At 54.0% G+C, this 15,728-nt stretch overlaps 2 protein-coding genes across 10 annotated transcripts; one reads left to right on the forward strand and one right to left on the reverse strand.

Annotated features, from left to right (window-relative positions):
* Positions 1 to 3,200: 3,200 nt before the first annotated feature.
* LOC143820064 (uncharacterized) lies at positions 3,201 to 10,469 on the reverse strand. 9 transcript variants are annotated; one of them, XM_077302458.1, is made up of 5 exons: positions 10,290 to 10,469; positions 9,457 to 9,522; positions 8,017 to 8,104; positions 6,874 to 6,999; positions 3,206 to 3,876 (listed from the first exon to the last, which is right to left on the reverse strand). In XM_077302458.1, exons 1-5 carry the CDS (start codon positions 10,313 to 10,315, stop codon positions 3,871 to 3,873), a joined length of 312 nt encoding a protein of 103 aa, XP_077158573.1. In that variant the 5' UTR covers positions 10,316 to 10,469; the 3' UTR covers positions 3,206 to 3,870. The 9 variants fall into 9 exon arrangements, 8 of the variants coding, with proteins under 8 accessions (XP_077158569.1, XP_077158572.1, XP_077158573.1 ...); XM_077302451.1 differs by lacking the exon at positions 3,206 to 3,876 and adding an exon at positions 3,883 to 5,810; XM_077302457.1 differs by lacking the exons at positions 9,457 to 9,522; positions 10,290 to 10,469 and adding an exon at positions 8,872 to 9,429 and having other exon boundaries at positions 3,205 to 3,876.
* Positions 10,470 to 10,553: 84 nt separating this feature from the next.
* Positions 10,554 to 15,530, forward strand: HAND2 (heart and neural crest derivatives expressed 2). The gene is made up of 2 exons (XM_077302450.1): positions 10,554 to 11,800; positions 14,762 to 15,530. The coding sequence occupies exons 1-2, from the start codon at positions 11,204 to 11,206 to the stop codon at positions 14,858 to 14,860; spliced, it is 696 nt and encodes a 231-aa protein (XP_077158565.1). The 5' UTR covers positions 10,554 to 11,203; the 3' UTR covers positions 14,861 to 15,530.
* Positions 15,531 to 15,728: the final 198 nt, after the last annotated feature.

A 15,728-nucleotide genomic window follows, 5' to 3' on the forward strand; every position in this document is an offset into this window, starting at 1 on the left:
GGTCCATTTTTGATCCGACTGCCAGAATGGTGTCGATATGTGCATGCGCCTTTATGGCCCTTAGTTTACTGTTATGGTAGGGTATTTTTCCTTGTTCATTTGTTGGTGGCACTGCACTTTCACGCACATTAAATGATGCATTTTCAATCCAGTTCAGCGGCTCTTTCCAAGCAGATTTTGCCATGTCTCACTGTGCATCAAAAGGACATGATTTTGTGTGCATGAAAGCGCCAGTTTTAGTCAGTCTCTTCAGGAAGGCTGATTTTCTTAGCCAGATTTAACATTGGATCTGAAATGCATGATTCAGTGGAATCCGGTTGACTTTCCAGTGCTGAGAACTGTGGAGCTCAGCCTGCTGAGAAGGCCGGAGAGGATTCACCCAGGTGGGCTGAGCCTTCAGGAGATGTTGCCAGGAGCAAAGCCCCAGAGCGCGAGAGGCAGCCCGCGAGCCAGCTTGGCTTTGTCGGTAATGAAACCAGGAACCCGGCCTTAGCAGCCAGGGTTGCGAAGGATGCTTGCGTTCCTGTCGGGTCGAAAAGGGTCCTGCCAGGAGGAGACCTTTTCCAGCAAGGCTTGGCTGGGAGATCTCAGGTTTCCCTCTGGGCTCGGCTTCATTTGATGCTACCGAGGAGTGATGCTCCTCTGCCTGTCTGCACCCCCTCACCAGGCCTCTGGCCAAGCCAGACTGGCTGCATCCACCTCGGGCACGGGGATATCTTCCTCGGGAAGAAGGAGCGGCAGGGGGCCTCCTTTCCTTTGCCTGCCTGTTTCCTTTGAACACGGGGAGATGGGCATTTTTGGAGGCCCCACCAGCACTGCTCCCGCCGTTTGCTCCAGGCGCACAACCACAAGCATAGGGGGGGTGCGGGGGTGTCTTTTGCAGCCGGCTCAGCCAGCCTAGCTCCCGCGGGTCCCCTCCCCAGCCGCCCGGCCGCCTTTGCGCTTTTTCCAGGAAGCCTCCCATGTTTGTGTTATGACATTTCTGTTTGTAATTATTTTTTATTTTAATTTATGTCATTTTTAACATGAGCCAGAACATTTTTCCCTCGGCGCGTTTTGTACACAATGGCTCTCTTGATGATAAGATGTTCTTTCCTATCCTCTGGTCGGTCCCCCCACCCCAGCCCGGTTTCCCAACGTGTTTACCCGTCTCTATTAGCGGTTTTCTAATATGTCCCCTCCCGCCCCCCTCTGCCTGGGCGTCTTGGTAAAAAAACTTGCCCTGTCTTGCTTTATTTGTTTGTGTGAAATTTAGTTTGAAAGGAGATCAGACGAGAGCAGGACGGGTTTGTCATGCGAGAATGACCAAGTGACCCGGAGCCTGATTATCTGTCATTATCTGGAGTCTCGGCGTGTCCCAATTACCAGCCCGGCCTCCCTCCGCCGGCTCAATTACGCAGCCGGCCGGGCAGAGAGGGCGGCGGGCCCGGGAGGATCTGCGCCTCGCCCACGCCCGCCCCTCTCGCCGCTGCAGGAAAGGAAGCCCAAGCCCCAGAGGCAGGCAAGGAAGGGAGGCTCGGTTCGGTTCTCGGTCCCAGCATCAGAACTGGCCTTGGAGGTCAAGAAAAGATCCTTAGTCGCTCAGAGCCGGCAGGATCCAGTCGCAGGTTGCGCGTGGCCTTAATTCTCCCTGGGATTCATCATTGTTTTTTAAGCACACAGTTCTGCCTGAATCGCGCCCCGTTTGTCCCTGCCAAAACTCGCCTGAGCCCTCCCAGCCAAAGCGACTCGCAGAGTCTTCTTGCTTTTTTAGAAAGGCAGGAGAAGCCTTCCAGTGGCTTCCTCCGACACCCCATGAACTGCCCTCCTCCCAGCCAGCTTCCAGTCGTGGTCAAGAGAAGGGCTTTCTAATCCGGAGAGCTGGGTTGGATGCCCCACTCCTCTTCCAAGTGCAGCCAGCTGGGTGACCTTGGCCTGTCACAGCCCTGTTCGGTTCTCACAGAGCAGTTTCTCTCTCAGCCCCACATTCCCTTAAGGGTATCTGTTGTGGGGAAAGGAAGGAAGGCGATCCTAAGCCACTTTTGATACTCCTTCGGGAAGTGAAAAGTGTGGTATAAAAACCTTCCCCTCCCCCACTCCCTGGGGGGCATTGCGGGGGAGTTTTGCACAGACGCACCGGTCCTGGTCCCGAGGCTGTGGGCTTCGTGTAACCATCCAACGACAGGGAATCCGACAATATACTTGTCACCTGTAGAATGTGCAGAGGCTCCTTTTCTGTTTTGCTCCAAATTGAGTCATTCCCCCTTCCCCTCCCCCCATAAAAAGAGATTCTCAGCCTCGACCTTTGGCGATTCTCCCCACCTGTTTGCTAAGACTCCCATGTCCTCCGAAGCAGCATCTTCCATCCACGAACAGCCTTCCCCGTCAGAAAAGGCTTTCTGATTTCAGCCGATCCTCTTCTGCACGTGGGACCCTTGCCTCGCTCTGCCACTCCCCACCTTTACCCCCAGTTGCTCTTTGCAGTAGAAATTGGATAGCTTGAAGATGCAGCGGGGGATGGAACTTCACCTGTTGGACAGTCTGAAAGGCACAAAAGCCCTGCGGTTGTGTGAGATGTGGCGGGATCCTGGCAGCCCTGATGGCTGAGGGGCTTGTTGTGGTTTCACAAAGAAGGCAACCGAGCTCTGGAGGGAAGCGGCGGAGACCCTTCACCTGGGGCTCCTTGAAAGCCCTCTCCCGGGTGAGGCGCTGAGGACAAGGGGCTGAGGGTCCAGGCGGCAGGGAGAGGGAGTGGGGCTTTGCCTGTAGGTTTGGCCCCTGGCATCAGTTCTTGGATCTCCAGATCTCAGCAGGGTCGGCCATGCCTAATATTCGGATGAGAGACCTCCACGGAATACCAGGAGGGCGGAGGCAGACCGTGGTCTGAAGCAGCAGAACAAATTTAGGGTCCAGTGGCACCTTTAAGACCACTGTGTCTGAGGAGGTGCGCGTGCCCACGAGAGCTCATCCCTTGAATAAAGATTTGGTGGTGTTAAAGGTTTTGCTAGACTCTAAATTTGTTCATCTGAAGTATGTTGACCCTGAAGTAATTACTCCCCCCCCCAAAAAAAGTGAGTGTTTAGGATGACAGCATTGCTTTCCCCCAGACACACATACACACACACACACACACACACCCTGCGCACGCCTTGTGCCTGGATTCAGCGGGATCAGGCCAGAAGCATCTCTGCTAGCCTGGCCTCCTTGGTTGGGGACGGAGGGGAGGGGTCGGCTCCCAAAGGGAAGAGAACAGGGCTTGGTCCGGCAGCGATCCAGGGTCACAATCCAGCCGAGGCATCGCCATTTATTACACAGACTGAAATGGGATCCCAGGAAAGCCCGGAGCAGAGCCCTCTAGAAGCTCTGCGAAGAGGGCGAGAACCGTTCTGCCAGGCAGCTGTCTTCGGGCTACTACAAGCCCCTGCAGTCAAGGTCGGCCTTTCCTTGGGCTAGGAGCGGAGGTGCCCCTGCAGTTCCTGAGTAGGCAGGAGAGGGTACTGCAAGCTGTATTAACTTCGAGAGAACTGCCCTATGCATGCGCTAGACTCCTCGTGGCTGAGCGGGTGGTTTTTTTGGTTCATTTACAGTTTGTGAAAGTGAATGACAGCGCTGGACTTAAAAAACAGAGTCGTGAGGTGTTTCGTAAGCGGTCCCAGCAGGACAGGTGGCATATAAATGTGAATCAAACTCAAAGCCGCTGCCTTAGAAGACATCCGCGCTTCTGCTTGAGTCCTTCCAGTCGGCCAGTTCCTTCCGGGAGAAGGTGGTCTATTACAAGCACTGTCTGATCTACAAATTCAATAACTTAATAACCGGCAAGCCCCAGAATGTAGTTGCGACAGCAGCAAAGCTTGTTTACTCTGGGTTTTTAAAAGAAATGCTAGCAAATTATCAGACCTAAAAAAAAAGAAACAAAAATTAAATGACAAAAGAGTGGGGGAAGAGAAACCAAACACAGGGCACCTGACCATTGCCCAAAAGAGAAGCTTAAACACTGAGAAATTAGAAGGATGTTGAGGGAGGGGCTTCTCTCCTCTCCTCCTCCTCCCTCTCCCCTCCTTGCCACCAGCCGGCTACAAGGGGCTGCAGTTTAACCCTCTCCTTGCCCGACATTCAAAGGCATGGACTCCGACACCAGTTAAGCTGCAGGGGAAGCCAGATCCCTTGGCTGAGGACAATGGCCTTCGTTCAAGAAAGCCTCGGTTGGGGGGGGCGGATCTTCAAGAGAGGGGATGTGCAGCCCGGAGTTTCTCAGCCTCTCACCGGCTGAAAGAGCTCCCGTTGTTCCGGCTAAAAGGCCGCTGCCCCACCACCCCCTACTACCCACCCACCAACAGGCCTCCAGGTCACTCTTGAGAGGGGGGACTGCCGCCAGCCCCGCCGCAGTCCCCTGGTTTGACAGATTTCTGCATCGATTAATTCTCGGTAACCTTTGGCAGGGAGACCCAAGCGAGAGAGCTGAAAATAACGCTGACAAACTACAACCGCCGTTTCCCTGCATGTCAGTGACATTTGGGGAGATTAATATTTTCTTTCCATTTTCCTGCTTTGAAACAGGGGACTTCAGACTGCAAGCCACAAGCCATTTAAGAGTTACGAACGACCTTAAATCCAGATTTCCCTGGGCACAGGGCTGCTAGTGGGCAAGCCCCCTATTCCATCTGCTAAATAATCCGAAGTAAAGCTGGAGTTGTATGTGTGATGAACTTTCGCAAACCGTTCTGGATGAAGGGGCAATAGCCTCTCACAATGGCGGCATGATAATGGAACACCGGGAGATCCTATTGAAATCTGAGAGGTACGTTTCCAGAAGAAGAGGAGGAGGGGGACGGTTTTGTACCCCGCTTTTCACTACCCAAAAGAGTCTCCAAGCGGCTTACAATCGCCTGCCCTTCCTCTCTCCACCACAAGCACCCCCTGTAAAGCAGCGGAGGCTGAGAGAGCCCTGAGAGAACTGTGACTGGCCCAAGGTCACCCTTTAAAATTTTAACAGGCTTTAAGGCCGGAGTGGGAGGGAAGACCGCCATATGTAAAACATTGTGATGCAATATCCATGAATGGAGAAAATGGAATTCTTTATTATCTCGCCATACTGGAAGCAATCCTCTCAGAGCCAACCAGCACGATTCCCAACCCAGTTAAAACGAAGACTTGCTCTCAGTCCGGTTACTTTCAGTTAAACACCTTTCAGAGCCCACAGCCCAGTCCTAAAGGTGTGTTCTCACGTGTTTCACAAATTTCCTAATTTGTCTCTTGAGTGCAGAAAGCAATCAATCCTTAAAACCCATTAGATTAATGTTTGAAGATAATGTTAGGGCTTTGAGAGTTATTCGGTTTCTAAATCCACCTGTTTCCCTATGGAGGCTGGCTGTGCAATGCTCTTGGAGGACCACAGAGATAAACCCTCTCTTTTCGGGGAGGGGGCAATACAAACTCAGTCCAGGTCTGTGGTTTCACTAGGGCACCCAGCAACCTTTCCGGAGGGACGGATTAAGAAGAGCAATCAATCCCGTGTGAACAGCACAGTGGCCCTTGAGAGCAACCATGCTCAGCGCATCCCGGCGCATTTCATAATCTGGAGGTCAAGGAGGAAGGCGACTGTCTGCTCCTTCCCTTCGGGCGTCTTTCAGTTGCCTGCCTTGGCGGTGCGACGGGTGGGGACAGGGCGGCCACTGGACTGCGCCTCCCTTGTGACATCGGCAGGACCATCGGGACAAGGAGAGACAGGACGGCAGTGCTTTCCATCTCCTCGACGGCTGCCATTCCGGTCGTCCTGAAGGGGCCTTCTCTTTGAATCTTGCCAGATGCCAAACCATGAACGTCCCCCCCTCCTGAAAAAAAAACCTCACTGACCAAAAAGGGCATTTGACTAGCCTTTTCACTGTTGAGAAAATATCGAAAGGCCTGAAGACCTAATGAGAACACCCTATGCCTGCTCTGTCCCGAATTTTAGGGGTCTTCTCACTAAAACCTAAACAGGGATGGGGTGGATTAAGAAGGGGGCAGGGACGAGAGAGAGATGGAATCAGGCGATGCGGATGGCCATCCACGGGCTAGGAGCACCGTGACCTGGAAGACAGTACATCTGAACAGGGATCGCTGTCAGCTGCACGGCAGTTAGCTCGCCCATGTTCCTTCCAGCATCTGGAAGACGCTAATCAGTTTTAAGGATGAGCTCGAGCGGCTTCCGAATTGGAGGATCGTCCTGGGGATGAGTCTGGACCGGCAGCTCAGAGACCCTCTCAGCCTGATGCTTTTGGTGCCCTCTGTTAGAGGAGAGGAGAGAGCCCCCCCCCCACCCTGGTGAACTGCACCGTCCTTAGGTCCGCCCCAGAAAAGCAGTCCGAAACACTCCGGGTTTTAGCGCAGTCAAGCCACATCGGCCTGCCGTGTTGAAGCGCCTGGTAGGGCTGACCCAAAGGTGCTCCTGAAAGACAGCCCAGCGACAGGCGTGGGTGAGGTCAGACAGTAGCATTTCTCACGGACCACCATCTACCATCGTGTCCCTTTTCTCCCCTTTTTTCTTTCCCTTTCTCTCCTCCGTCTGCACACAAAATCCTGATTTTCTTCCTCCTCCCTGTCTGCCGCTGCCCCTCCCACCTCTTTCAAAACAGTGCCTTCCCTTTATCTTTTCCAATCAGTCGTTCCTTTCCTCCTCTTTCCCTGCATAAATTCTAACTTCCTTCCCGATCTCTCCCCCCCTCCCGCTGCTCCACTGACAGTTTCTGTGTCTTCCTTCTGGTCCTTCACCGAGGAAAACAGAAGGATGAGGTGGAAACGGACTGCTTGCCACCGGCTTCCTCAAGGAGGGCTTTTGTGCCCAGGTGCTGCTGGCTACACCCCCAGACTGAGGTCCGGTTTAAACACCATTGACGGGCGTGGAAGGCCAGGGACCTTGAGCGCATCCAAGGTCGCCGCCTGAGTACTCAGGTTCCCGATCGAGCTGGACTGGTCCGGAGGCCTCTGGGGCATTTCTGTACATCTGCTTCTAAGGAGGATTCGTGTTCTGAGCCAGGAAATCTGAGAGAGAGAGCAAGAGAGAGAGATCCAGAGAAGCCAAAACATGGTTGGTTTCAGGATCTCCTAAAGTTGAGGCTGAGGGTTTAAAATCCCTTTCACCTTAGTCCTCCTGCCATTGTCTTCTATGGCCCCTGCTTGCAAGCTTATGTCTTTAGGATCGGTGCCGGAGGGAAAGCGCAGATAGCTCGGAGAAAAGATTGCCGAGACTGTGTTGATGGGGCTGGTTTCGAAGGCGGGGTGTGTGTGTGTGTGTGTGGGGGGGGGGGGGTGATCCTTACCAGGTCCAGCCAGCCAGGCACTTTTGTGTAAATAAACCAACCTAGATGTTGGAAGGCCCACAAACAAATAAGCGCCGGAGATGGGTGAGTAGCTGAAGAGGCCCTAGGCCTGGGAACCCTGATAAGAGAAGGGAAGGGCCTCTTTCCCCTTGAAGTCCTCCAGCGGGCGGCTCCTGTGATCGGTATCTGTGGGATGTCTGGCCGCTCTTCGCCTCCTTCTCCCCCTGGAGGTATTCGGGGAGCCGCCTTCAGAAATATCTTAAAATTGAGAGGTGAAATGTCTCGATCCTACCCTGCAGTGCCCACGTTTCTGGCAAAAATCCTGCATCCGAGTGCAGAGCGGCCGCTCTCTCCTCCTTTCCTCTGCCTCAAGCCATGCCAGAGCCCTGCTGCGATGTTTGCTGCCTTCGTTCGATCCCGAAACCCGGGGTCTGCCTTACAAAGACCGGCGTGGGGCGGGATAGCAGAGCACATTCCTTGGACAGAAGCTCCGCTGCGGACAGTCCGGCGGACTCTCCAGGACCTATCCTTGGGATGGGGCCGGGCAGGTGGGGTATGCGGATCAACCAACGAAATAAGGAACATTAAAATTGGACAGACTTTCCCAATTCTGAACATGCTTATCCGGAAGCTGGCCTCAGCGAGGCCAAGGAAAGTTACTCCCACGCAAGTGCGCACTGAAAGGCCATTTGAAAGCCTCGCCTGCTAAATCGGATTAAAGTCAAATGCAGGGATTTACCCTCGTTCCCGGTCGGGCTCGGCCTCCCTGCTCAGAGCGCTCTCCTGACAGCCATTCGTCACATTCCTTGCGTGCAATCCAGCTCCCACTGGAAACCGAGGTGCAAGAAAAGAAAAGGGAAAAGGCTCAGGCGACTGTAAATAAACGGCATTTGCGTTCTGTTCAGTGTGGTGCCCAACCGGGTCAGAAGAAGAATATCCAAGATCCTGAGGCTCTTGGATTTCAATCACAAGTTCCAATCTCTGCCCCATATATTTCTACTCCCTCCCCCTCTTGCGTAGCTTTTGCTAGTCCCAGCTTGGGTCCTGCTTGCTTCCACACAAACACAGACATCGGCACAGGCTTATTTCTAGCATGACTCTTCTGTCTGACCAGCTTGGAGCAGACTAGTTGAGCAATGGGAGCCTCTCTGGATCTCTGCGCCAGAGGCCAGGAGTCCGGCTTAAAAGGCAATACGTTTTGTCTCCCCTCCTCCCCGTCCAATTCCATGGGGCTTACTCCCAAGTAAATGTGTGGCCCTTATCTCAGAGGCACTTGGAAAGAGCCATCACTGCTTGCAAACTGCCATCTTCTCCCACTCCATTTGTACCCTTGTAAAGTGGAGGAAAACGCTCCTCCTTTGGCCAAAACATTCGGAGAAATCCTCGGACCTCGACTGCGATTCTGCGTATGTTTACTCGGAAGAAAATCCCCTCGAAGCCAGGAGGATTCCATTGCAGGGCAAGGAGGAGCGGACAGAGCTGGCTTCCTTTCGGGCCGCCCGGAACCTCCACCGGGATCCCACCAGGAAGCCAGATGATCCCTGGATGGCCAGTCTAGATCCCCGGCAGTGGTCCAGCACACTGTCCCCCTCACCTGGTTCTCCCCGTGCCAAGAGCTCCAGGGTGGGGATGTTCGACCCTCTGGAGCGGCCTGAGCTCGGCAGGGGCGCAAGGCTTTCATGCCAGAGTCGACCTGGGAAAGTCTCCTCTGTCTGCCGAAATTTGTTGGAGTCCCCTGGAAGTTTGCTGGCCGCTTCCCGAGGCCCTGCTGGCCCCATCCACCAGAACCCGGCTTGCGACGGTCCTTGGAGCACTTGGGAAGGCGATGGGATCTCTTGACACAAACCTCCGACCTCTGTGTGGCCAGTTTCTTCGAGCTCCTTTTCCAGATTGCAGTGTGTTCAACATGCCCCAGCGCGCGCTCACACACACACACACAATCTCTCTATCTCTTGGCTTTCAGCCGGGCCTGCCTATTAAACATCTCTTAAACGACTCCCTGCCCGTAAGTGAAACCCGCTTCCTTCAAGATGCCTGGGCATTTCTACGGTGGGTTGCTGAGGACAGTATTATGATTATTGGGGAAATAAGAGAAATGCCGAGAGATCCTTATATCTTGGCCAACAGAAATGAGAATAGAAACTCCCTGACATGCTGTTAAAAAGATTCAGTTACTTACCTAACTGGGCCAGCTGAGGCAAAAAGAAACCGGTTTGATGTAGGGAAAGTGTGAACACCAAAGGAGCTGAAAGAAAATGATTTGGATTGAGATAGCTTTGTCTTAAGCAGTCATTTCCTCCTCAAAGCCCACTCTGGCTGAGGCAAATTAGTCTGTCTTATAACCAATAAAGATTTGTTTCTGGGTTTTCCTCCCTGTAGGTAAATGGAGTCAAATTACCCGAAATGAATCCTACACATACAAGTATTTCTAGTTCAGAGTCAAATGAATTGCACAGGAAAATCCATTAATAGGGCTCATTAACAACACAGTCACTTGTGTACGTATATGGCACACGCACAGCCCAAGAGTATTTCACCCAACTGCCCATTCACATTTACTTGAAAGTGATTATCGTCTTTCTTCGGGGGGGGGGGGGGGGGAGGGACTGCTTCCAAGCTTAGTTGTGCTGGGTGGCAACACTACTAAGAGTCCAATTTAGCCTGTAATTAATTTCCCCAATTTATTATATATATATTACTATATATGTATGTATGCATGCATAAATTATAGCCAAAAATTGAGAAATTGATTTAAAACAATTTCTAACTAAAAACATTGCTACTATTCATATTGCTTCGACAGACAAGAAAAAAAAGCATTAAATAGTTCTGCATGCATTAATGGGCAATATATTAAGGCACATATGTGTTCTTGCCTTATAGTATTGTTCGTCTAATTATAGCTCATGCATACCTTTTTAGTCATACTACACCAGATGAATACATACAGACATACATAATACATACATACATACATACATAATGCGCACACACACGCACAGAGATACTTACAGCCAAGTATTGTTAAATACTTGCATTAACCTCTGTCTGCGCTGGAAGGGGGGAGGGTTTTCCCTCGTTTGTTTTAATTATATTACGGATAGGAACAGCAGCCAATCCAAGAAGAGAAGCTGCACAATTAGCAGCATGAAGGTTTGATTTTTTTTTTAAGGCTTTATGGCCCATTGCGGGAAGCCCCACCCCCGGTGCAGAAGATTGGCCGGGAGAGCCTCTGACGACATATATTAACCCGAGCTGCCCTAAAGATGTAGCTGTACATGGAGATCAGGCTAGGAAATCCGAGCAGCGCCCTGCGCCGCGCCGCGCCTGGAAAGCCACCGCCGCCGACTTTACCTCCCCCCGCCCCGATCTCTTCATCCGGCTCTTCTTCGCCAGCGGCGTCGCAGAGTCGCAGAGCCCCCTGCGGAGCAGACTGTCCAGATTCCGCCACCCGCTGCTGAGGGGGTGGGAAAAGAGACCGGCCGCCCTCCGGCTTGCATCCAAAGACTCGCCCGCCGTCCCAGGAGGAGAAGGACAAGGAGGAGGAGACGCGGACGGTGCCCAGGCCTTCTTCAGCGCGGCTGGGGCCAAGGGGGGACCGCAGGCAGGTGTGAGTAACGCTTCCCCCCCCCACGCACCTTTCCTCAGAGACGCCCAGGAAGGACAGCGGGGAAGGTCTCCCCTTCAGAAGGGGACCCTGCTTTGGCCGCCACCACACCAGCAGCTTCTCCTGCCGGAGGGGCGCTTTTCCCCCGGCCCCTACCGCGTCCCCCTTGGCTGCCGCATGGTTGCGGAGGGCGGCCCTGATCCTGCCTGCGGGGGCCTTGAAGGAGCCTGCGGCGGCCAGCTCATGACGACCCCCACACGCTGAGGCCGCCAAGCCGGGCCCGAGTGCCGGGAGCGGAGCACAGCCAGCGGGCCGGGCGATGAGTCTGGTGGGCGGCTTCCCCCACCACCCGGTGGTCCACCATGAGGGCTACCCTTTCGCTGCTGCCGCCGCCGCCGCCGCTGCCGCCGCCGCTGCCAGCCGCTGCGGCCACGAGGAGAACCCCTACTTCCACGGCTGGCTGATCAGCAGCCACCCGGCCGAAATGTCACCGCCCGACTACAGCGTGGCGCTTTCCTATAGCCCCGAGTATGCCAACGGCGCGCCGGGCCTAGAGCACCCGCACCACCACCACTACGTGGGCGGCAGTGGCGGTGGGGCCCCTCCAGGCAGTGGCGGCGGGCCGCCGGGCCTGGGGGGCGGTCCGCGGCCGGTCAAGCGGCGCGGCACGGCCAACCGCAAGGAGCGGCGCAGGACTCAGAGCATCAACAGCGCCTTCGCCGAGCTGCGCGAGTGTATCCCCAACGTGCCGGCCGACACCAAGCTGTCCAAGATCAAGACACTGCGCCTGGCCACCAGCTACATCGCCTACCTCATGGACCTGCTGGCCAAGGACGACGCCAATGGCGAGGCCGAGGCCTTCAAGGCCGAGATCAAGAAGACAGATGTCAAGGAGGACAAGAGGAAGAAGGAGCTGGTCAGTACCTACGGGGCCAGGCTGGGCGGGGGGAGGCGGGAGGGCGCCGGGCACCCATGGCCACCCCTTTCAGTCCCAGATGCCTGCCATGCACCAGGCCTGGCCAGCAGCCCGAGCCAGCCAAGGGGGAGTACCCAGAAGGAAGCCCCACCGGGTTCCCTCCCATGGACAGAATTCCGCCCACACACACCTTGCTTTCAGCCACATTGCACTGTCTGGACAAAACGCAATTCGGGTTCAGGCTGCGTTTTGCATGCCGGGCCTAGTAGGCACTCAGCCGTCCAAGCGGCAGATACTTCGGAGCGGGCATCATGATCCCCGACTTTGCAGGGACCGACTTCCGTGGAAATCTCTGTAGGCCAAAAAGCAAAATTTCCTGGGGAGGAAATCCTGTCGGTTTCCATAGGATCTTTGGGGTTTAGGGTGAGCGGCAGCGCAGAGTGGCTCTTTTCCCCAGTCAGTTTTCTGAAGGCAGCGACTTTGCACCCGCGTTTCAAGCACATTTACTTGGAGGCAAATACGATCTTTTCTACCGGGCAAAAGTCCCGCCTTAGGAGCTGGTTCCGGGCTATAGAGAGAGGGAGCTTTCTGTGTGGCTCCGTGCAAATGACTTATCTGGGTTGCGTTTTCCCACTCCATGGCGGCTCCCTAGAGGTCTGCTCCCCTATGCCATTACTTGTGCTGAAAATTCTCTCTGGAGGAAGAGGCAGCTCCTGCAAGATGCCCATGTTTGTCTAATTTAGGGGGCTGCACTCAATTTAAATCTGTGAAACCTCCTCAGACCTTCCTTCCCTAATTTTGTACACCGGACTGCTCTGCGGCTTGGTATAGAGACCCCTCCCCTGTAGAATGCACTGGTATCTTTCTGACTGGTTTAGGAGTGGCCCAAATTGTGGATTAAAGCCCTTAGCTGGGCAACGCAGGCCACCTTCTCTGGCAGAGATCTTACCATTCAACAGGTAAATTTCAGAGGGAGATCGACAGATTCTGAAAAATGTCTCTGGAACACAAAGCCCTGCAGATTGGTGGAAAAGGGAGGGCAAGAATTATGGATTGCGTCCGAGATGACTAGTTCAGATTTGCGGCCTTTATTGGTATTTTATGCTGGCCACAGCAACGCTAGGGTCCTATCTCGCCTGAGGGGTCCTCGATGAAACAGTCACTCAGTAAAGCCCCCTTGATTTTGCTGCAGTTTACTGACAACCATCTCCCCACTTTCTCGCTTGCCCTGATGCAGTTCGCTTTTGCCTCTGCTTCGAGACAGGGTGGAGGGTGGAAATGGTGCGACTTACTTGCAAGGTGTACCCTGAGGACCGTTTCCTTCCTGCATCAATAATTCACAGCATCATTCCCTGTTGGTTTTGTGTACCCCAAAGATTGGTGCATAGAATAAAACAGCATTCGCTTGGAGGGAAAGGGGAGGGATGCTATAATCTCAGCCCGGGAGAGAGGGGCTAAATCCTGTGGTGCGGGCTCATGAAACACACATCCAGATAGGAATTCGTCTGAAATTTCAGGCTTGGAATCAGTTTGTCCTGAAGCAAGAGACCGTTAAGTGCGGCGCTGGGACTGGGCTCGGTGAGAGAACACAAATGAATTGGGTTAGAAAGCTTAGGGGGCGCAAGACAAATAATATCAGGAGGGCACCCCAGAGGATAAGATTCCAGTCCAGAAACGCATCAGGGAGCAACGAAAATGCCCCCAGTACAATCTTTGGAGGGTCTGTGCTCCCTTCTCCCAACATACACTATATAGAGTTGAGGCAGAAATGTACACCTACCTTTCTATTCCTAAAGAGGTTAATTTGGAATTTACTCTTTTGGGGTCCTGTTTTCAAGTCAAAGTGTTCAGGATTGGAGCCCATAAAAATTCCCAAAGATTCTCTCGCACCAGTTTTGTTTTGTTTTTTTACCCCTCACTTTAGGCTTTTCCCGCTTCGGGACTGGGAAGTCCTTTTTATCGAGCAGGAATAGCCTTCGGGAGGCCTACGGGCCGGAAATCTCCTCACGAATAATGCAAGAGCCTTGTGTTTGCAAAAATATGGGAAATTGCTTAGCCACTTCCATTTATGCTGCCCAATCTGTGCAGCAGGCATGGATTAGATCAAGGGACAAGTTTCCTTCCCCAGGAGGCACAGTGGCAGTGCGCTGTACAGATGTGCAGGGAATGGGGGGGCATATCTCAGGCCCAGCCGTGATGGTGGTAGGGGTTCTTCGATGGTGCAGACCTTGCGTTCTTCCAGCCTCTGCATTGGAGAGAGAGGTCCCTCCGGCCCTGCGCCCCTGCTTGGGGAGGCAGGAACAAGAGGCCTTTTGCGTGCCCCCGGGGCAGGAGGGCTCTTATCCTGAGGATACTAGAAAGTAATCAAACGGCTTACCCCAGCACAGATCCTAGCAAGGGCATCACCATAAAAACTCTTCTGGGGAGGGGAAGGGAGCAAGCCCCATTGCAGAGACCTGAGCAGGATTCTATGTAGACCTACTTAGGGTGGGCTTCCGGGTGTGGATCCGACACTCTTGTTTGCGGATCAGGCAATTCCAAAAGCCGTTCAACCGGAGCTGTGTGTACCTCACAGTAAAGGCAGCCCGGACAGGCCGCTTTGCTTTCATTTGCACTTCACTTTCCCTCTGGTTTAGCGGCTTTGGTGGGTTTATCCTGTCTCCACGAAGGAGCCGGTTCTGCAGCCTGAAACGTGGCACCCCGCCCTGCCTGAAGGCTGCCAGTGAGAGCGCAACCCTCAGCAGAGCTACACACTTCTTGACCAACTGGCCTGGAGGTTTAAACGGTGAGAAGAGCCGGGCAACAAGACCTGCTCAGATCTCTCCCCGAGATGGCTGTTGTTGTCCCCCTGCCTCTGGGCGAAAGGTGCTGCGCGGGGGAGACCACTCAGACAGAGCCTCCCCCAGCCCTCCCAGGCCAGGAGATAACCCGGTGTCTCCCCTTCGCCTCCTCTCTCCGCAGAACGAGATCTTGAAAAGCACCGTGAGCGGCAACGACAAGAAAACCAAAGGACGGACTGGCTGGCCGCAGCACGTGTGGGCTCTGGAGCTCAAGCAGTGAGCGCCACCGGGCCTGGCCGAGAGGAGCCCGCTGAGGACTCAGAGCCTGCCCGCCTGCCCAGCGAAGGACGCCGCGGTGGTGGCGGTGTGGGGACCGCCTGGTTTATTTATGTGCAATTTCCCTCCCCTAATCTCCCTCTTTAAAATGTGGATCTTGGAAGGCAAGCATTCCGAAAGGGAATAGATGAAGAGGAACACTCCAGCGTGGTAAGGGGTCGTGTGGTCTCCCTTGTTTTATCTATCTATTAACCCCCCCCCACCACCCGAATGTTGTTTTGTTTTGTTTGGAGAGAACACAGGGACAAGGAAACCAAATCCATATCTCTCAGCGTGGGGTGGGTGGGTGTGTGCGCACGTCTGTGAAGTCTCTCTTTGTCCCCTGCCCTCTTTGTTAAACGTGTGGGAAGGAAGCCCAGGACTCAGCAGTTTCCCCCTCCCCCCGTCCCCCAAGGCCTCGCTGCCTCGGTGGGGTCCGGACTATTCCTCGTGGTCTTTCCGCAGTTGGAAAAGGTTTCCCACAGTTCCCTCTTAATGTGCACTTCGGTCCTTGAGGAAGCCAAAAAAAAAAAAAAATTAAAGTAAGAAAAGTACCTCGGAGTGGAGCTGGTATTTGGAAAGGTGTAAACGCTGTAACTATTCAAATAAACCACTGTGTGTGTTTTTTTACTAAACGTCCATGCTCACTCGTCTGCCGCCCCAGAGGCCTTGTTGTGGCGCAGGCTCCGTGCAGAAGGACGTCGAGGGATTCCCTTCCCCCACACCGATGCCACAGAACAGGCCTGCTTCGGATGGCCTGTTCGTGGCCCAGGGGCTGCTATGGGGCCGAATGGGGAAGAGCTTTCCTGACCTCGCTGTGAGGAAGAGCGTGC

The sequence above is a fragment of the Paroedura picta genome, chromosome 10 (assembly GCF_049243985.1).
Source record: "Paroedura picta isolate Pp20150507F chromosome 10, Ppicta_v3.0, whole genome shotgun sequence".
Classification (NCBI taxonomy): domain Eukaryota; kingdom Metazoa; phylum Chordata; class Lepidosauria; order Squamata; family Gekkonidae; genus Paroedura; species Paroedura picta.

What these genes read in the sequence shown, in the direction of transcription:
- LOC143820064 (XM_077302451.1), bottom strand. Translation starts at nt 10,315, where the DNA reads ATGCAAGTATTTAACAATACTTGGCT. An exon ending in GCCTCAGCTGGCCCAGTTAG is followed by an intron (nt 8,105 to 9,456) that starts GTAAGTAACTGA and finishes CTCGGTTTCCAG; the next exon opens with TGGGAGCTGGATTGCACGCA. An exon ending in CGACCTTGGATGCGCTCAAG is followed by an intron (nt 5,811 to 6,873) that starts GTCCCTGGCCTT and finishes TTTTTTTTTCAG; the next exon opens with GAGGGGGGGACGTTCATGGT.
- HAND2 (XM_077302450.1), top strand. Translation starts at nt 11,204, where the DNA reads ATGAGTCTGGTGGGCGGCTTCCCCCACCACCCGGTGGTCCACCATGAG. An exon ending in ACAAGAGGAAGAAGGAGCTG is followed by an intron (nt 11,801 to 14,761) that starts GTCAGTACCTAC and finishes CTCTCTCCGCAG; the next exon opens with AACGAGATCTTGAAAAGCAC.